Here is a 14,958-nt window from a genome sequence, read left to right as displayed (position 1 = left end):
TGCAGGGTATCCTCTGAATATTTTTGCAGTTGCTATCTACCCCCACCCCAATAATGCACCAGGTCTGCAGAAGTGTGGCTGATGCAAAATGATGGCCAGGTTATCAACACAGTTGCTGCTGCTGCTGCTGCTGCTGGCATGTGAAGTGTCACAAAAACAAACTGGAAAAGGAATAAAAATAATCAGTGCTACTGTCTCTAGTGAGACCACACCCAAGCAGCTGTTGGAGAAGCGCACTGAAATGGTTTCCCCTTTTACTCTGCTCAGAAATTGGGCAGATAATTTGAAGAGACAATCTGCCTCCACCACTAACAAGTGCTAGAAGTGTGCTGTAGGGACCCGTCGATTGCTTAGTGCGGGGATGCAGAACCTCAGGCCCCCGGGAACCCAATGCCTCCACATCTGGCCCCCAGGCCTCTCCCCTAAGCCACCCCCCTCTCCAGAAACCAGCTTTTTTTTAAAAAAAAAAAGTTAAATAATAAATCTTTAATAAATACCAGGCCTGCGTCGTGGGCTCAGTAGATTGCTGCTTATGTGCCCGGTTTTGCCAATCGCTCTTCCTACCAGAGCTTACAAAACCAGCCTGTTTTGGGTCTGGCCTGATTCCGCCGAGGGGGGGGATGGGGGCGGCTCCGTGACCATTTGGCTGAAGCCGCGGTGAATGAAGAAAGGCGGAGGAGCCGCCTGCAGGGGGCGCTGCTTTTCTCTCCTCCGCGCGCCCGCGAGGCGAAGGAGGAGGGACCTGGCTGCGCGCCCGGGTCAGAGGGAGAGAAGGAGGGAGGGGAGAGGTAACGGGAACCGAGAGAGAAGCATCCTGCCGAGCTGGTGCCCCTGAAAACAACAGCGGAGCCCACCATCTGCAGCAGCAGCTCCTCCTGCTCCTAAGCCGAGAGACCAGGCCACATCCTTGCCGCCTGCAGAAAGCCGCCGCGATGGGAGTGGAAGGCTGCACCAAGTGCATCAAATACCTCCTCTTCGTCTTCAATTTCGTCTTCTGGGTGAGTCGCTTCGGCCGCCTTCGTCCCTCGCGCGTGGCCGCCGGCGGTGGCGAGGGCTGAGCCGGGCGCTTGTGTGCTGCTTTGGGCTTATCTCCCTTCCCGTGGCGCCGCCGCCTCCCTCCCGATTCCCACCAAGAACAAGCGAGCAGCCTCGCCATGGAGCCCGCGCGGATCTCCTTTTTCCCCTGGCGCGCGCGAGGCGAGGAGGGAAGGAGCAGCGCTCGCTTTCTCGGCTGCCCACCTGACTGCGTCGGGGTCCCCCCCCTCTCCTCCGTCGTGAGGCTGGGACCGAGGGGATGTAAACAGCCACGATGTTTGGGTTTGGAGAGGAGGAGGAGGAGGAGGAGGCGGCGGCGGCTCTCCTTTGGGCAAAAGCAAATCAAAGCGTCAAATAACACAGGATCGCGCGCCAGAACCGCGTTAAAGCATCTAGGCTTCCCCTTTACAAGCAGTTCTGGTGGGGTGGAAAAGAGGGGCTGGGCATCACGGGCACCTCCTGGCAGAGCCTCCATTCTCCCAAACCGGCCAAATATACAGATACCAAACCTTGCCAGGGTTTTGACTAGGTGTGCGGTTTTGTAACGGCTGCTTTCACTTCTTCTAAAGTTCTGCTCGATCAATCAACTTTAAAGTTAACGGGGGGGGGGAGGGAGGAAGAGAGAGGGGCCGACAGTGCCTTTTTGGTTGTTGTGCAAGCCGAGTGTGACACACCGACGCCCGAGTCCAGACAGCAAGAGAATGGTTGGCTAGTCTGAGGCGCTGAAAGTACAGTATTTGAATAAATCTGGGCATTAGAAGTGCATGCAAATTTCACCCTAGCAAATGTTTATGGGCGATGGGGGAGCATTAGTTTCCTGTCTGGTATACAGCTTTGGGAAACAATGACAACAACTTGCATCCGGTGTGATTTTGGGGGAGGGGGGCTATAAAGTTTTGGGTTGTTTTTTTGTGCCCCAAAATGGCTTTCAAAAACCCCACTAATCTTATATTCTCTCATGCGCATAGCGGATTCTGAAAGCGATACTTCTCAACTTGAGGCAGTTCTTTTAAAGGGGGCCGGGGGTGGGGTGGGGAAGTGTCATGGGTGTGGGAGAAGGCACTAAAAATATTTGTGGGAAATAAGGATGTTTTAAAATGGATGACTTGCAGTGCCTTTCAGACTGCCTCTCATGATCTCATCTTTCCTTCTTGGCTGCAGAATTTTGCACCGACCACACCCCAAATCTCAGAAGAATTTAGGCTTCTCTTGGGTTCCTGTGGCTTTGAGCTAAGAAGGGTTTCAAATCTGCTTATACCATATTTGATAGACATTGGAAGTTGAGTTGTACAAATCTGAAGGTTGCTGTTTACTTTACAAAAAGTAAAGTATTAACCCTGAAGGAAAAGGAAATCCTTGGGGACAGGGTTGCTAATTTGGGGACTCCTAACAACTCCCAACGTTTTTTGCCAGTGGGAGCCCTAATGGACTTTATTCCAGCCATGCATATGAAACATATTTTTGGTTGAACACTTGTATGACTGATATCCCCACCATCATAGTTGCCAGCATCAGTGATTAAAAAGCCCCAGGACCCACACATTTTAAAGAATATTTTTCTATAGGGAAAGTATTAGCTTGGAGAAGCATTGCTAAACCTAACTGTCATCCCCACCACTCTTTAATGCCCTGTAGCATTGCTGCCATGCACCACTGCTCACAACCCAGCCATCAAACCGCCAGGTTAACTTCAGCCACCTTTTGGATGATGTCATTGAATTAATCGAATGATAACAGCCTTGAACTGTAGTTGAGCAAACAGGCTCATATCTCTTGTGTCTGCCGTGTGCTCATATAAGGGCACTGTGCTTGCTCTCTCTTTTAAGGTACAGAACAAAATTGTCTCCCTGTTGTTTACACAGATATTTAAGGTATAACCCTATCCTAGAGGAAGAAACACTGAACTTAATGGGACTGTCTTCCGAGTAAAGCTGCATAGAATTCTGCTGTTGGCATGCATTTGGTATGGAGGTTCTGTCATTCCCAGTGATTTTCTGGGTCATTTTGTCCTGCAGCTCTTACAGACTTAAAGAGATTAACTATTGAGCAACCCCTTTGTGCTCTTCATGCTAGAATTACCATTATATCCCAAATGTGCCATGCTCCCTAAACCTATGGCCACTGCTATCCACTGGACTGTGAAGAGAAAAAGGAGTTGGGGAGAGGGAAGAGAAGTCTGGCTAGATCACAGCTGCCCTGGTCTGAGGCTCATAGTAATTCTGGCTCTACAGGTAGCTGCCCCGGGGCTGCATCACTTAAGCAGAAGACTTGAAACCTCATTGAGAAGAAATCTATGGCATACATTTTTCAAAGTATCATATATGTATTGTGCAGCCAACATCACTGCCTTCTTTCCCAACTACTGTTTATAGACGGATTAGTTAACTCTCTTGGCACACAATGGGAGATTTGTCTAAGAATCTATTGTTTAGTGATTTGTTGGTGATGTATAACTGTGGTGTACTTCATTTTCCAGTAGTGGATTTATTAGGATTTGCAAATGTTTTGATTGCATTGCTTGCCTGTAAACCTATTACTCTGAGCTGAGCCCTTGCACTTTGAATCTTTCTAGAAATACATAGAAGTTTAATAATATATGTTATCTTATGATTCCAAACATTTTTGAGAATGCTTTTTTATAGCATAGCTGCACATAGCACTAATTTAATATGTGACCCTTTGACTGGAAAGAATTCAAAGAATGCTTTTATTTTTCTATCTGGCTAAGAACAGCTCTCTCCTGCAAGGTGCTTCCCTGCTACCATATATAATTCCTACTGACCACCTCTGACAAATACAATGTACAAACTTGTTCCTACATTGATATATTTTGCTGTGGTGGGCTTTTTTGTTTTTTTAAAAAAATGGTGCTTAAAATGATAAAAAAAATAAGTAGTTTACATAAAAACACAACAGAATCCATTGCCACCACGATTTCAGAAATTGCAGTGAGAGTGTACGCAGATGACGGTAGGTACAAAGGGTCAGCCATACAGCCCTGCATCTGAAGATGGACACAGAAGGACAACTTGGCCAGCTTGCTTTTGTGAACCTCCCTTAGCTATCCTTATGGAAGCTCAATTTTGTTATGACTAGGGAAAGCTCAGTGTGACAAGGTTTTCAAAGCTCGCCGTCCTGGCTGTGAGAACATGATAAGAACTCAGGGGAGTGAATTAAAATAATAGTCTGCACCTGCGTCCAAAGCATGATACGTGCTATAAATTCAGACCATTCCATTGGCAATAACCCTCCCATGGGAATGAAGAAACATAGCATCTCTAACTGTGTTCTGTGTCCCCCCCCCCCTACTCCTTATCTTGAGGGCCTTTTCTTACCTTTTGTCTTAAACTTCCTGTTGTTGTAGTCTAACACTGTGCTAAGAATACAGAGCTCTATGGAAGTGTTGAAATTTAGCAGGAAGGATATATAAGCTATTGGGCACCCCATCTGTTCATGTCAGTCTTTTGTCATGTTGAAAACAGTGTTCAAAACTCCCATTGTTCTAGGCGCATTTTGCGACAGGGAATTTAATTAGCGCAAGCAGTTTCTGATCTTTGGGCGCAGTACTCCTCCTAAATTTCAGATTAAAACTGCAGAGTGGAAGGAAAGGAGGAGCTTTTTTTACCTTCTCATTTCCAGCTACTCTCTGAAGACTGGAGAAGAGACCCTCTTAAGAATCTTAGGGGGGTGGGCAGGGGAAGGACTAGACCATGTGAAAAATGACATAATATTTTAGCTGCAGTTCATTCATTTTCAGCTTTGTATTCCTATTATAAAAAAGTGTGCCTAGACATTCTGTTGTTGCGCCCACAACCTAGGTTTAAGGTGCCATTTAGCTCCTAGCTTTCATATCTCAGTTTCTAACACTGGTCGAAAATACTCCTTAATAAGGATTGTGGCTTTGTCATTTTTCCTATGACCACTTGGTTCCATCCACCACTGCTTGGCACATCTCTCTTAAGCAATTGCTCAAGAGAAATGCCTTCTGTCATAAAGGGAGTGTGGTCATCGGTGGTGGAGGCCTCTTTCCATGCTCTCAACTTCTCCAAGCCCACATCTAGACCACCTTAGGAGCATACAAAGGCTTTGTCATTAATGCATATTGAATTAAAGCACAGCATTCATGGAGGTGGCTGGAATGTAGAAAATACAATCTTAGCAGCAATGTACATAGGCTGAAGAATCATGTAGTGCAGCTTTTGCTGGTCTGTACAGACTATAGGTGGAAGCCAGGGTAACTCATTTCATATATTTCGCCAAGAGGATGGCAGAGCAGAATCGCTGTACGTAGAAAAGAAGTGAGTAAGAGAGAAAGCTGATTTCCTGTTCCTCATAGAATTTTCATGGGTTGCACAAACATGGAATAAGTATATTGTGATATTGTATGAGAATGGGGGGAAATCGTAAGACAAACACAACTACAGTGAGTGTTAGGAAATAAATGCAGTGTGAAAAAGCTGTGCAAGAGTAAAAAGCCTGCATTGGGCCTTATATTCAGAGAAGGCTGCAAGAACTCCAGAAAAGTTAAAATGCAGATAAGCTTTGCTGTCTTTAAAAAACCCCTCTATTAATCAAAGCAGACACTCAGCATGTCCCCTTGCTCTTGTTTCCGTTTTGAATACAGACTCTGTGTGCATATGACAGGCTGCTTTAAGATTAGCAAAAAGCCATTGCCAAGCTGCCTCTGGTGACTAAGAACCATCTTTGGTGGTTATGCAGGTGGGGAGAAATAAATACCGTTTGTTTCAGGTTGTCCTATAACTGACTTTACATATAGCCTGGTTAGCACGACTTGTCTTCACTTCCATAATTGCTCTCATGCCAGTTGGGGTGTATATAGAGGTTTCTACCCACAGGATTCCTCAGATAATGGCTTTTAGTATATCAAGCCATGATACTCGGTCACTTGGGAGCTGTGTGGCTTGTGTGGTATATTAAATGTCCACTAGAAGAATGATTTGAGCCAAATCCTTTGCCCCGACCAGCATGGTTCCTCCCACCAGTGTGGGCATGAGGGTTTGGTGGGTTTGTGGGCTGGTAGGATTATTTTGTAGGCTAATAGATTTTGTACAATTGGTTTTGTCTTGTTTTGCTGCAAGTCTGATCTAAGCAGTGTTGCAAAATGTTTTTTGTCCTAGAAGTCGAACCATTTGAAGAGTCAACCTTACTCAAAAGTGCCCCCCCCGCCCCAAGTTCCATGATACAAAAGCCTGTGGGAGCCAGAAAGATTCCCAAGACTAACACCAGACTGACTTGTTAGTATGCAAGGTTCCTCTCTCCCCTGCCTTCTGTAGCTCCCCACACTCATTTGCTTATCTGAGGTCTGGCAATGTTGGCAGCAACAAGTGTGAAGGAGAACAAAAACTTGGGCAGCTCTTTACAACACTGCTGGCATGTCAAAGCGAAACTTGTTTGGCGGTTTTAGAAAGAGAAAAGAAGTCCTTTAAGCATTCAGCTATATTCACTGACAAGAGACACACACAAAAACCTGCTGGCTTCTTTGGTTTTACTTCTCAGATTTAGCTCCAGTGTAACTAAGTTAACAGCCTCCTTTCCTCCTTGTGCATTTTAGAATATAACAGTGCTTGTAAACTGGAAGAGCTTTCTCTGTCCGTGTAGTGGCATTTCTCTGGGCAGTATCCAATGAAACAGTTCCACTTGCGCGAGTACTTTTGGCAGTGCAATGTACTTCCCCTCCCTCTCCTCACCCCCCCCCCGAAATATGCACCACAAAGTTGGGGGGAAACCCATGACCATTTAAGAGGGCATGTGGAAGGAGGGGAAGTTCCACTGTACAGTCAAAAGTGCTAGTTCTAGTATAACTGTCCAGTTGGATACTGCCTCCTGTGCTAAACCCTTCCAGTAGATTTTGCTGCTTTAAACTTGGCCACATGGATGAGAGATTATTATCAGTATTTGTGACCACAGCATATACTCGAAGGGGGAAATGAGTGGTGCAAGCTAATGGCCCCAGAGATGGAAGTTTGTGTATTAATGGACAACCAAGAGGTAAAACCGTGCTACCAAAAGAACATTTAAGCCTGGGTCAAAAGTCATTCTCCAAACCATTCTCAGGAAGTTTAGGTACATTCTGTAGACCAATATGCTTGTCCCACCTTTAGCTCTGAGTTGGCTCTGTCTAATCTTTTTTTGTAAGTCTGAACTGAGTAAACTGTTCAGTGCTAACTTCCAAGCAATGGACTGAGGTGAGTTTGCAAACCATTAGTTGGAAGTTGGTATTAACCAGTCTGTCAGATTTCAGACTTCACAAGAGACCTGGAAGTAGAGGAATGGAGGGAGGAGTGTGGGCCTGTTACACATTTCCCAATCCACAAAGCCATGATTTGGAGCCTCATCTGACTTGAGCAGGGGTCAGCAAACATTTTCAGCAGGGGGCCGGTCCACTGTCCCTCAGACATTGTGGGGGGCCATACTATATTTTTTGGGGGGAAATGAACAAATTCCTATCCCCCACAAATAACCCAGAGATGCAGCACACATTCCACTCATGTGAAAACACCAGGCAAGCCCCACAAATAACCTGGAGATGCATTTTAAATAAAAGGACGCATTCTGCTCATGTAAAAACATGCTGATTCCTGGACCATCTGTGGACCGGATTTAGAAGGCAATTGGGCCGGATCCGGCCCCCGGACCTTAGTTTGCCTACCCATGGACTTGAGCCTCAGTCTTTTAGTGTCTGTAGATTTCTTCATTTTTTTGGATTTGAAGATTCACTACATTTGTAGCATTGTTGTGAGAAAACAAACCGCTTCTTAACTTTCATGAATAATTGGGGAGGGAAGCTTTAGCTGTTTCTCTTTAAACATAATCTATTTCCTTTTCAAAGTAAAGAGTTTAGGGCAGCCTTGTAATCAAAGTACATTCTTTATAGCCCTCCTGAAATTGTCCACTGCTACCTAACAGAAGGAAGAGGGGAGGCAATTTTCACAAGCTTCTCTCAACAGTCTCCTGCACCACTTCCTATGCTGTTCCACGGGGTCTTCCAACCTTCCACAGCAGATTTTTGAGGGACATGGAGTGTGCATGAGTTCTGGAACCAACCGTGGTTTGTAAACTTGAGAGTCTCGCATTTTCCCATCACTTTCCTTGCTACAAAAAGTGTGATCTTATGGGGAAGCGAGTTCTGCTGTTCAAGACCTACCAATGAGCTTTGATAGCACAACCTGAATTTTCCAGGATGTGCATCAGAAAATAGCAACAGTCTCAATGGTCTAATTCTTAGTACTCTGACATACGAGTGCCAAGTCACTCCATTGAAAAGCACAGCAATTAGATTACTGTAGTTTAAATACTCAGAACTGTTGGAATGAAATACTGAAATGGCATTTAGGCATAAAATCACTTTTTGCCATTCCATCAATGGAACAGAATGTTTTAGTAGCTGTAAGGGTGTGGGTTTCCCCTAAGACTAATTTTTGCTGAGAATCAAAGTACAGTCAGTTTAATCAGGATTCTTATAACTCATATATTTTCTGAGCATGCTTCATACTGCCTCTTTTGTAAAAACTGCCTTTCACCTTCCCTTCCAGGTGCTGCATGTTTTAATACAGCAGAGAAGGGATGGGGGACCCGTGACCCTTTTGTGTAAAAAAAAAAAATCCCCTTCAGTTAGGGAGAAACCTTTGACAAATTGCATAAATTAAACAAGAAGGAAATGTTTTAATTGTTGGACAAACCACGAGGCAAAGGCTGCAGAATAATTATTTAAAGACTATGGGGAACTGGACAGTACCTGAGCAGGCCTAAGGGTTAGGAGTGGTTTCCTCCTATTTCATTAGATAGGAACCTGCCTTGCACTGAGTCACATCAATTGTTCCCTATGGGTCAGTATTGCCTAGAACGATTGGCAGTGGCTGTCCAGGGTTTCAGGTAGGAATCTTTTCCAGTCCTACCTGGAGATGCCATGAATTGAATCTGTGACCTTCTGCATGCAAGACGTGTGCTCTGCTGCTGCTAAAACTACAGCCCATTGCAGGGGTTCATTTGGGCAAACTTCAAAACTAAATGGCTGGGGAATAAAGGAACAGTGAGAAATAATTTGGAGGAATGGAAAGAAGACTTGCAAGGGGACTTCTTATTAGTGAATCTCTTGGCCAAAACTCTTCCATTTGAAATACTCTCTAGTAGCATGAAATATGGGTGACCTTAAAAATCATTTTATTGCTTGCACAAAGTTCTCTGGTTCAATCTCTGGCATCTCCAGCTAAAAAAAATCAAGTAGCAGGTGATGGGAAAGATGCTTGTCTGAGACCCTAAAGACCCAATGTCAGTCATAGTAGGCAATGCTGGTCACAAAGCCTAAGCTTAAGGCAGCTTCCTAAAATTGACCAGCTGCCAATTTCAAAAATCAAGGTCATGCCCCGTTGAGCAATTCCGCTCATTGTGGCCAGCACAGTATCTTTAAATGTACGTTGCAACCTTGTTGAAGAATAATAAAACGCTTTCTGTTTAGGTTCTGAAATGATTAACCAAACCTTTGTTTTTAGAAGAATAAAAACTCATTTTCCCCTCCCCACGTGCAAATGTGCCAATGTTTAATAATTGAAATATTGTTTCCTGATAAACAGTATGTACTGTTGAGTCTCTGGTGTATAGATTGCTTCCCTCATGGATAAGGTGGGGGGGGGGACTTGCCCCAGTGTCTTATCTGTTCTTTCCGCTATTAGTTATAAATCTGTCACAGATATCCCAAGGAAGTGTTGAAGACTGCCAGTGCAGTAGTAACTTTGGCTATGATCCCAACCATTCTGATGTGGAAGGTCAAATTATTGGACTGGAATTATTTCCATGCAATGTGTGTTAAGTAGGAATCCGTTTGAACTGCTTCTTTTTGCATTCATGTTACCTCTTTATGATGATTTCTTCTTAGTTTACATTTATGGGATACATTTATGGGATTTTTTCTTTTCTTTTACATAGAGTAGTTGGGGATCTAGACCTATAGAGACATAGAATCGTAGAGTTGGAGGAGACTCTGAGGGTCATCTAGTCCAGCCCCCTGCAATGCAGGAATCTCAGCTAAAGCATCCATGGCAGATGGCCATCCAATCTCTGCTTAGAAACCTCCATGGAAGGAGAGTCCACCACTTCCCAAGGGAGCACTGAAAAGGCTTCTCAAAGCCAGTAATCATTTCAAGAAGACTAGAATTTAATCCTAAATAGCCCCAAATACCATAACCAGAAGATCCAAATTCAAGATAGGTGAGACAAATGTTAGGCCTGCCATATGTCAGGATAATTCCTGACATGTCCTGGTTTTTGTGTATAAAAACGGCGGCGGGGATTTTGCTGAATTGGCAAAATTTCAGGGAAAACCTGAATGTATGGCAACATGATGGAAAAAACAATTTTGGGGTCTTTCTAAAAAATATGAAATATGGCAACCAAATTTGGAATGTTTTGCTATTGTTAAGAGTATTTTTATTTTTGTGGATAGGGAGAGGATTCCTAAAAGACTTACCCACATCCACTTGTTCAAACCATAATTAGTTAGGTATGGTCTCTCTGGCCAGGTGAAGTCTATTTGTGGATAATAGGCAGCTCAAGGACTGCTTGTTTGGCTATCTAAACTGTATCATGAATTGCCTTAGTCCCTTTAGCAATGTGAAGTAAGTCTGTTGGATGATGAGAAGCATCATGGACGTATTATCATTGTTATTAATCACCTTCCATACAGGTCTCAAGGTGATGTACAAAATACAATTGGAAACAACCCAATTTAAGACAGCACAAAAAATAAAGGCAGATTAAAAAAAAAAAAGAGAGAGACCATTCCATCCAGCTGAGAATGCTTGTTGGAAAAAAAATCATCTTCTGGAAGGTGCAGACAGTGGACCCTTGTTATATTCCACAGAAAGCCCTGCTCTGAGCTGCACACTTCTAGGAATCAGCTAGTAGTTTCCTATTTTTATTTACTTGAAACTCACCTCAAAGATTGATGTGGTTTATTTTCAAACTGTTGCCATTTTCAGTAGAAGTGTTTTTATTTTGTCAGCTTGTGAAAATTAACATCCTAATGATCCTTGGTCCAAGCGGTTAATTGAAGGCCTCCAAGATAAATTACTGAGATTAATAGTCACCTTGTATTGAAGTGTACCTGTTCCCATCCTCAGTTTAATTACTGTTAAGTAACAATTGGGTTGCGCCACATTTCCCAGAAAAATTAAACCAGAGATGGCACAAAGGTAGAATAACAATTTCAGTCTAAGGTGTATCAGTACACTAGCTTTCCAGTGGTTGGGAGATTGCTGACTCTCACTGTGAAAAAAGGATCATGACTCAGCATTTGTTGCAGTCCCAGTTAAAGTGTCCAATGCCTACCTGTACATGCAATTTTATTATGTAAACATAATTCTATTGGCATTTTTTGAGAAATGCTAATTTATGTAAATGGCATGTAGTATAGAAACTCTGTTTTGAAAGAATGTGAACATTTCACAGTATTGTGACTTTTGTATCATTTCTAGCAGATGAAATCAGACCTTGTTATTTGTGTCTTGAGTATGGAAAGGACGGTGTTCTTTCTGTGTTTAAGGGATCTTCCACTTATTCGTATTTGTGAAAACTCAGTGCTATAACAGTGCTGTCACTGCGTCTGTCCATTTGTGTGGCATCACAAATACTTCAAATACAATCCAAATACTTCCTTGTGGGAAGACTCTTTTGTCCTCCTCATCCCAGTGTAAATTTGCCAAAACAACCTCTGTCTGCTAAGGACAACAGTGTCAGATTTCCTGCTTCAGATTTTAAAAGTCCTTGCTAATGTAGACAAAAAACGTTAAGGTTGTTCATGAACTTGCACTTTCTCAGACGAATGGGTGTCCCAACTTGCAGCTGTGAAGAACTGGTGAAACTATTTTATACCCATGCATTCCAGTTTTCTTCCCTCTGCTGTTAGTCAGCTATACAACACTGAGAGTAGTACTTTATATAATTCAGTAGCAAGATGAATATGTGTTACCTCAAGATGTAATCAAAGCACACATGTGCTTGGATGTCAGTGGTTGGCAGCTTGGCTTATAGATGCCTATTGTGGATGTACCATGAGTCTCAAATCATCTCATGCAGCTGAGGGCTTCTTACAGATGCCGTCTCATCTGGAGGTTAATATCATATGATGTAAGAATTAGCCCTTTACTCTAGTGGTTGTACCTACCCTTTCAAACTCTTTTCTGTGACATATTAAGCAGGCATCGCCTCTCCTTTTGGTGCCTGTTGACCACCTTCCTTTTTCAACAAGCCTTTTAAGCAGAATTTTCTGCCCCTGTCTCTATCTGTATCAGGCATGAAATTATTTATGTATACATTTATATTGTTGATGTTTTTATTATTAATTGCTTTGGGATGTTTTATGGAAAGCAATTCATAAACAACAACAACAAAACAAACAGATACAGGAATAAAAGCTCCCACGGGCCTGTTTGTTGCAACACCCAGAAAGGATTTTTGAGTGTGCTTTTTGAGTATCACGGAAGACCTGAGGGCTTTGTTTTTCTTTTCTCTGCTCCCTTGGCATAGCTATGGCTCTGCTCTATAAGCCCCACCTATAATGCAATTCTTGTCTTTTAGTATACAGTGTACAAGACTTTTAACTGAATAATGTGATGATTAGGGCTGGGAGATACCTGGTTTTCAGCAGCACAATATATCACAAGTTAAACATTGTGATATTTCGATATATCACGATATCTGAAATAAGGCTGGAGCTATGTAGAGGTGAACACGGTGATGTCCTGGCAACTGCTACTACTTATGGGTCTAAGTCTAAAATTGATCCTTTTTTACTTACCTTTAACACATTGTTACAACTGTTAATGTTATAGTACTGCTGTACCAGTAATGTTTAAATGAGCACATTTTCTCTTACGTTAAAGCTGTAGAAATGATTAGTAGCATAGATATCAAAGGTTCCCTGAAAATTTAGTTACATTATTAAACAAGAAAAAAGCAGATTTAATGTCACACTTTTAGATATTCAAATACTGAACAGCAGAGCAGGGTGGGGGGATTTCTTTTACTCTGAAGCAACTTGAAAGCCACAATCACACACACAGGGGGGAGGAGGAGGAGGAGAAGAAGAAGAAGAGGAGGAGGAGGAGTTTGGATTTGATATCCCGCCTTTCACTCCCTTTAAGGAGTCTAAAGCAGCTAACATTCTCCTTTCCCTTCCTCCCCCACAACAAACACTCTGTGAGGTGAGTGGGGCTGAGAGACTTCAAAGAAGTGCGACTGGCCCAAGGTCACCCAGCAGCTGCATGTGGAGGAGCGGAGACGCGAACCCGGTTCCCCAGATTACGAGACTATCGCTCTTAACCACTACACCACACTGGCACTGAAGAAGGGAAGGAGAATCACAGAGCAAGGAAGGAAGCAACTCGGAGGGGAAAGAGTTAACAAACAGAGAGTGCAAGCGAAACACTGCAGGGCTGACTGAGCTAAAAAACATGGGGATAAAGAAAGGGAGCTGAAGAAGCCTTTCTCCACAGACCCCTGCACCTCCAGGAAAGTTCCTTGCCATAGTGTCATGGCTCCAAATGAAACATCAGCTGGGCACACCAACAGAGGGGAGAGGGAGTCAGTCAGGGAGACAGTCACACTCACACCTACACCCACACAAGCAGTACAGTTTTAACAAGGGGCCAGGCTGACACTTACAGAAAGCAAAGTGTGAAGTGTGGGTTGGGTTAATAAAAACTCCCAGTGCTTTTTGCCAGCTGCTTCACAAAAACAAATGCACATCACATCACACCACACCAGCGGGTGGAGGGAGGGAGACACACGTACACACTAGCACACCCACAAGCAGTACACACACATGCAGAATGACAGAAGAGGGTCAAATGCCAAAGGAAGGTGTATGTTTTTTTACTAACCTGTTTATGTTTCTATGGGGGAAATGGGTTCCAGAAGTCTGAACCTGTAGGCTTCCCCTAAGCCAGCTACCAGCCTGGGGCCTTGAAGCAAGAAACGTGAGGAAAGAAGTCCCTGCTTGCCGGCTGGATCGCTGGGGAGACAGAGAGCTAACCATTTCTTAAAGCTCCGCTTGGCGATACATAGCTGCTTGGCAATATTGGAGTCAGCTTGCTGTAGTAATTTGTTTTGCTGCTGCTGCTGCTGCTGCTGCTGCTGCTGCTGCTGCTGCTACAGCTACAGAAGACAGGGAAGGTTGAGGCTCACAGTGACTGCTAAACCAGTTTTCAAAGCTCTGTTTGGCGGTATCTGCTGGGCGATTTTTGAGTATGCCTCCTGTAGTGATTTGTAGCTATTTCTTGATGCCGCAGGAGGCAGGGTTGGAGGTTGACCGAGGTGGAATTAGCAAGGGCTGCACCTGCAGGAAGAAGCATTGGCTTCCTGGTTTTTCCAATATTGTGATTTTTGAATACCACACACACAATATGCGATAAATTGCAAAGTCATATTTTAAAAAATGGTTATTACGATTTGATCTAAAACCTGATGTCAGATGATATATTGATTTATAGCACAGCCCTAGTGGTGATAAGTTTCCTTAGGGAAACTGCAAAATGAAATCTCTGAGCCACTCAGACCATCAGGCAAGCATGAGTAAAGTTATTGCGCACATTTATCTCAACCCCCAGATCCCCAGTTGAGTTGTGGGTCTCCTACGATTAATGGCAAAACAATGTTTTTTGTTGTACTCTTCTATTTTAACTCTGCCTTCTGTCTGGTATCTTTCTTGATGTTAATATTAGTGCAAAAACGCAAAGAAACCAGGAGATCATCAAAATATTTTGTACTTAACATTTTTCCACTTCACAGCTTTCTCTTCATTTCAGGCAATACCTTCTGTCTTGTCACTGCCTTGCAAGTTGTTCCCCAAATGTCCACACACTAAAACAGATGCGTGAACCATCTTAAAACCTGCTGAAATTACATGGA

At 43.5% G+C, this 14,958-nt stretch overlaps 1 protein-coding gene across 1 annotated transcript in view; it reads left to right on the top strand.

Annotated features, from left to right (window-relative positions):
* The first annotated feature begins 782 nt into the window (after window positions 1-782).
* The window catches only part of CD81 (CD81 molecule), a 56,208-nt gene continuing 42,032 nt past the window's right edge, over window positions 783-14,958 (top strand). Inside the window, exon 1 of the mRNA XM_080999906.1 lies at window positions 783-998. Within this exon, the coding sequence (XP_080856032.1) occupies window positions 933-998 (66 nt within the window). The 5' untranslated portion in view covers window positions 783-932. The remainder of the gene's footprint in view (window positions 999-14,958) is intronic.

The sequence above is a fragment of the Podarcis pityusensis genome, assembly GCF_964106645.2.
Source record: "Podarcis pityusensis genome assembly, chromosome: 1".
In the NCBI taxonomy this organism is placed as follows: Eukaryota; Metazoa; Chordata; class Lepidosauria; order Squamata; family Lacertidae; genus Podarcis; species Podarcis pityusensis.
This window is presented reverse-complemented; position numbering and strand designations above follow the sequence as displayed.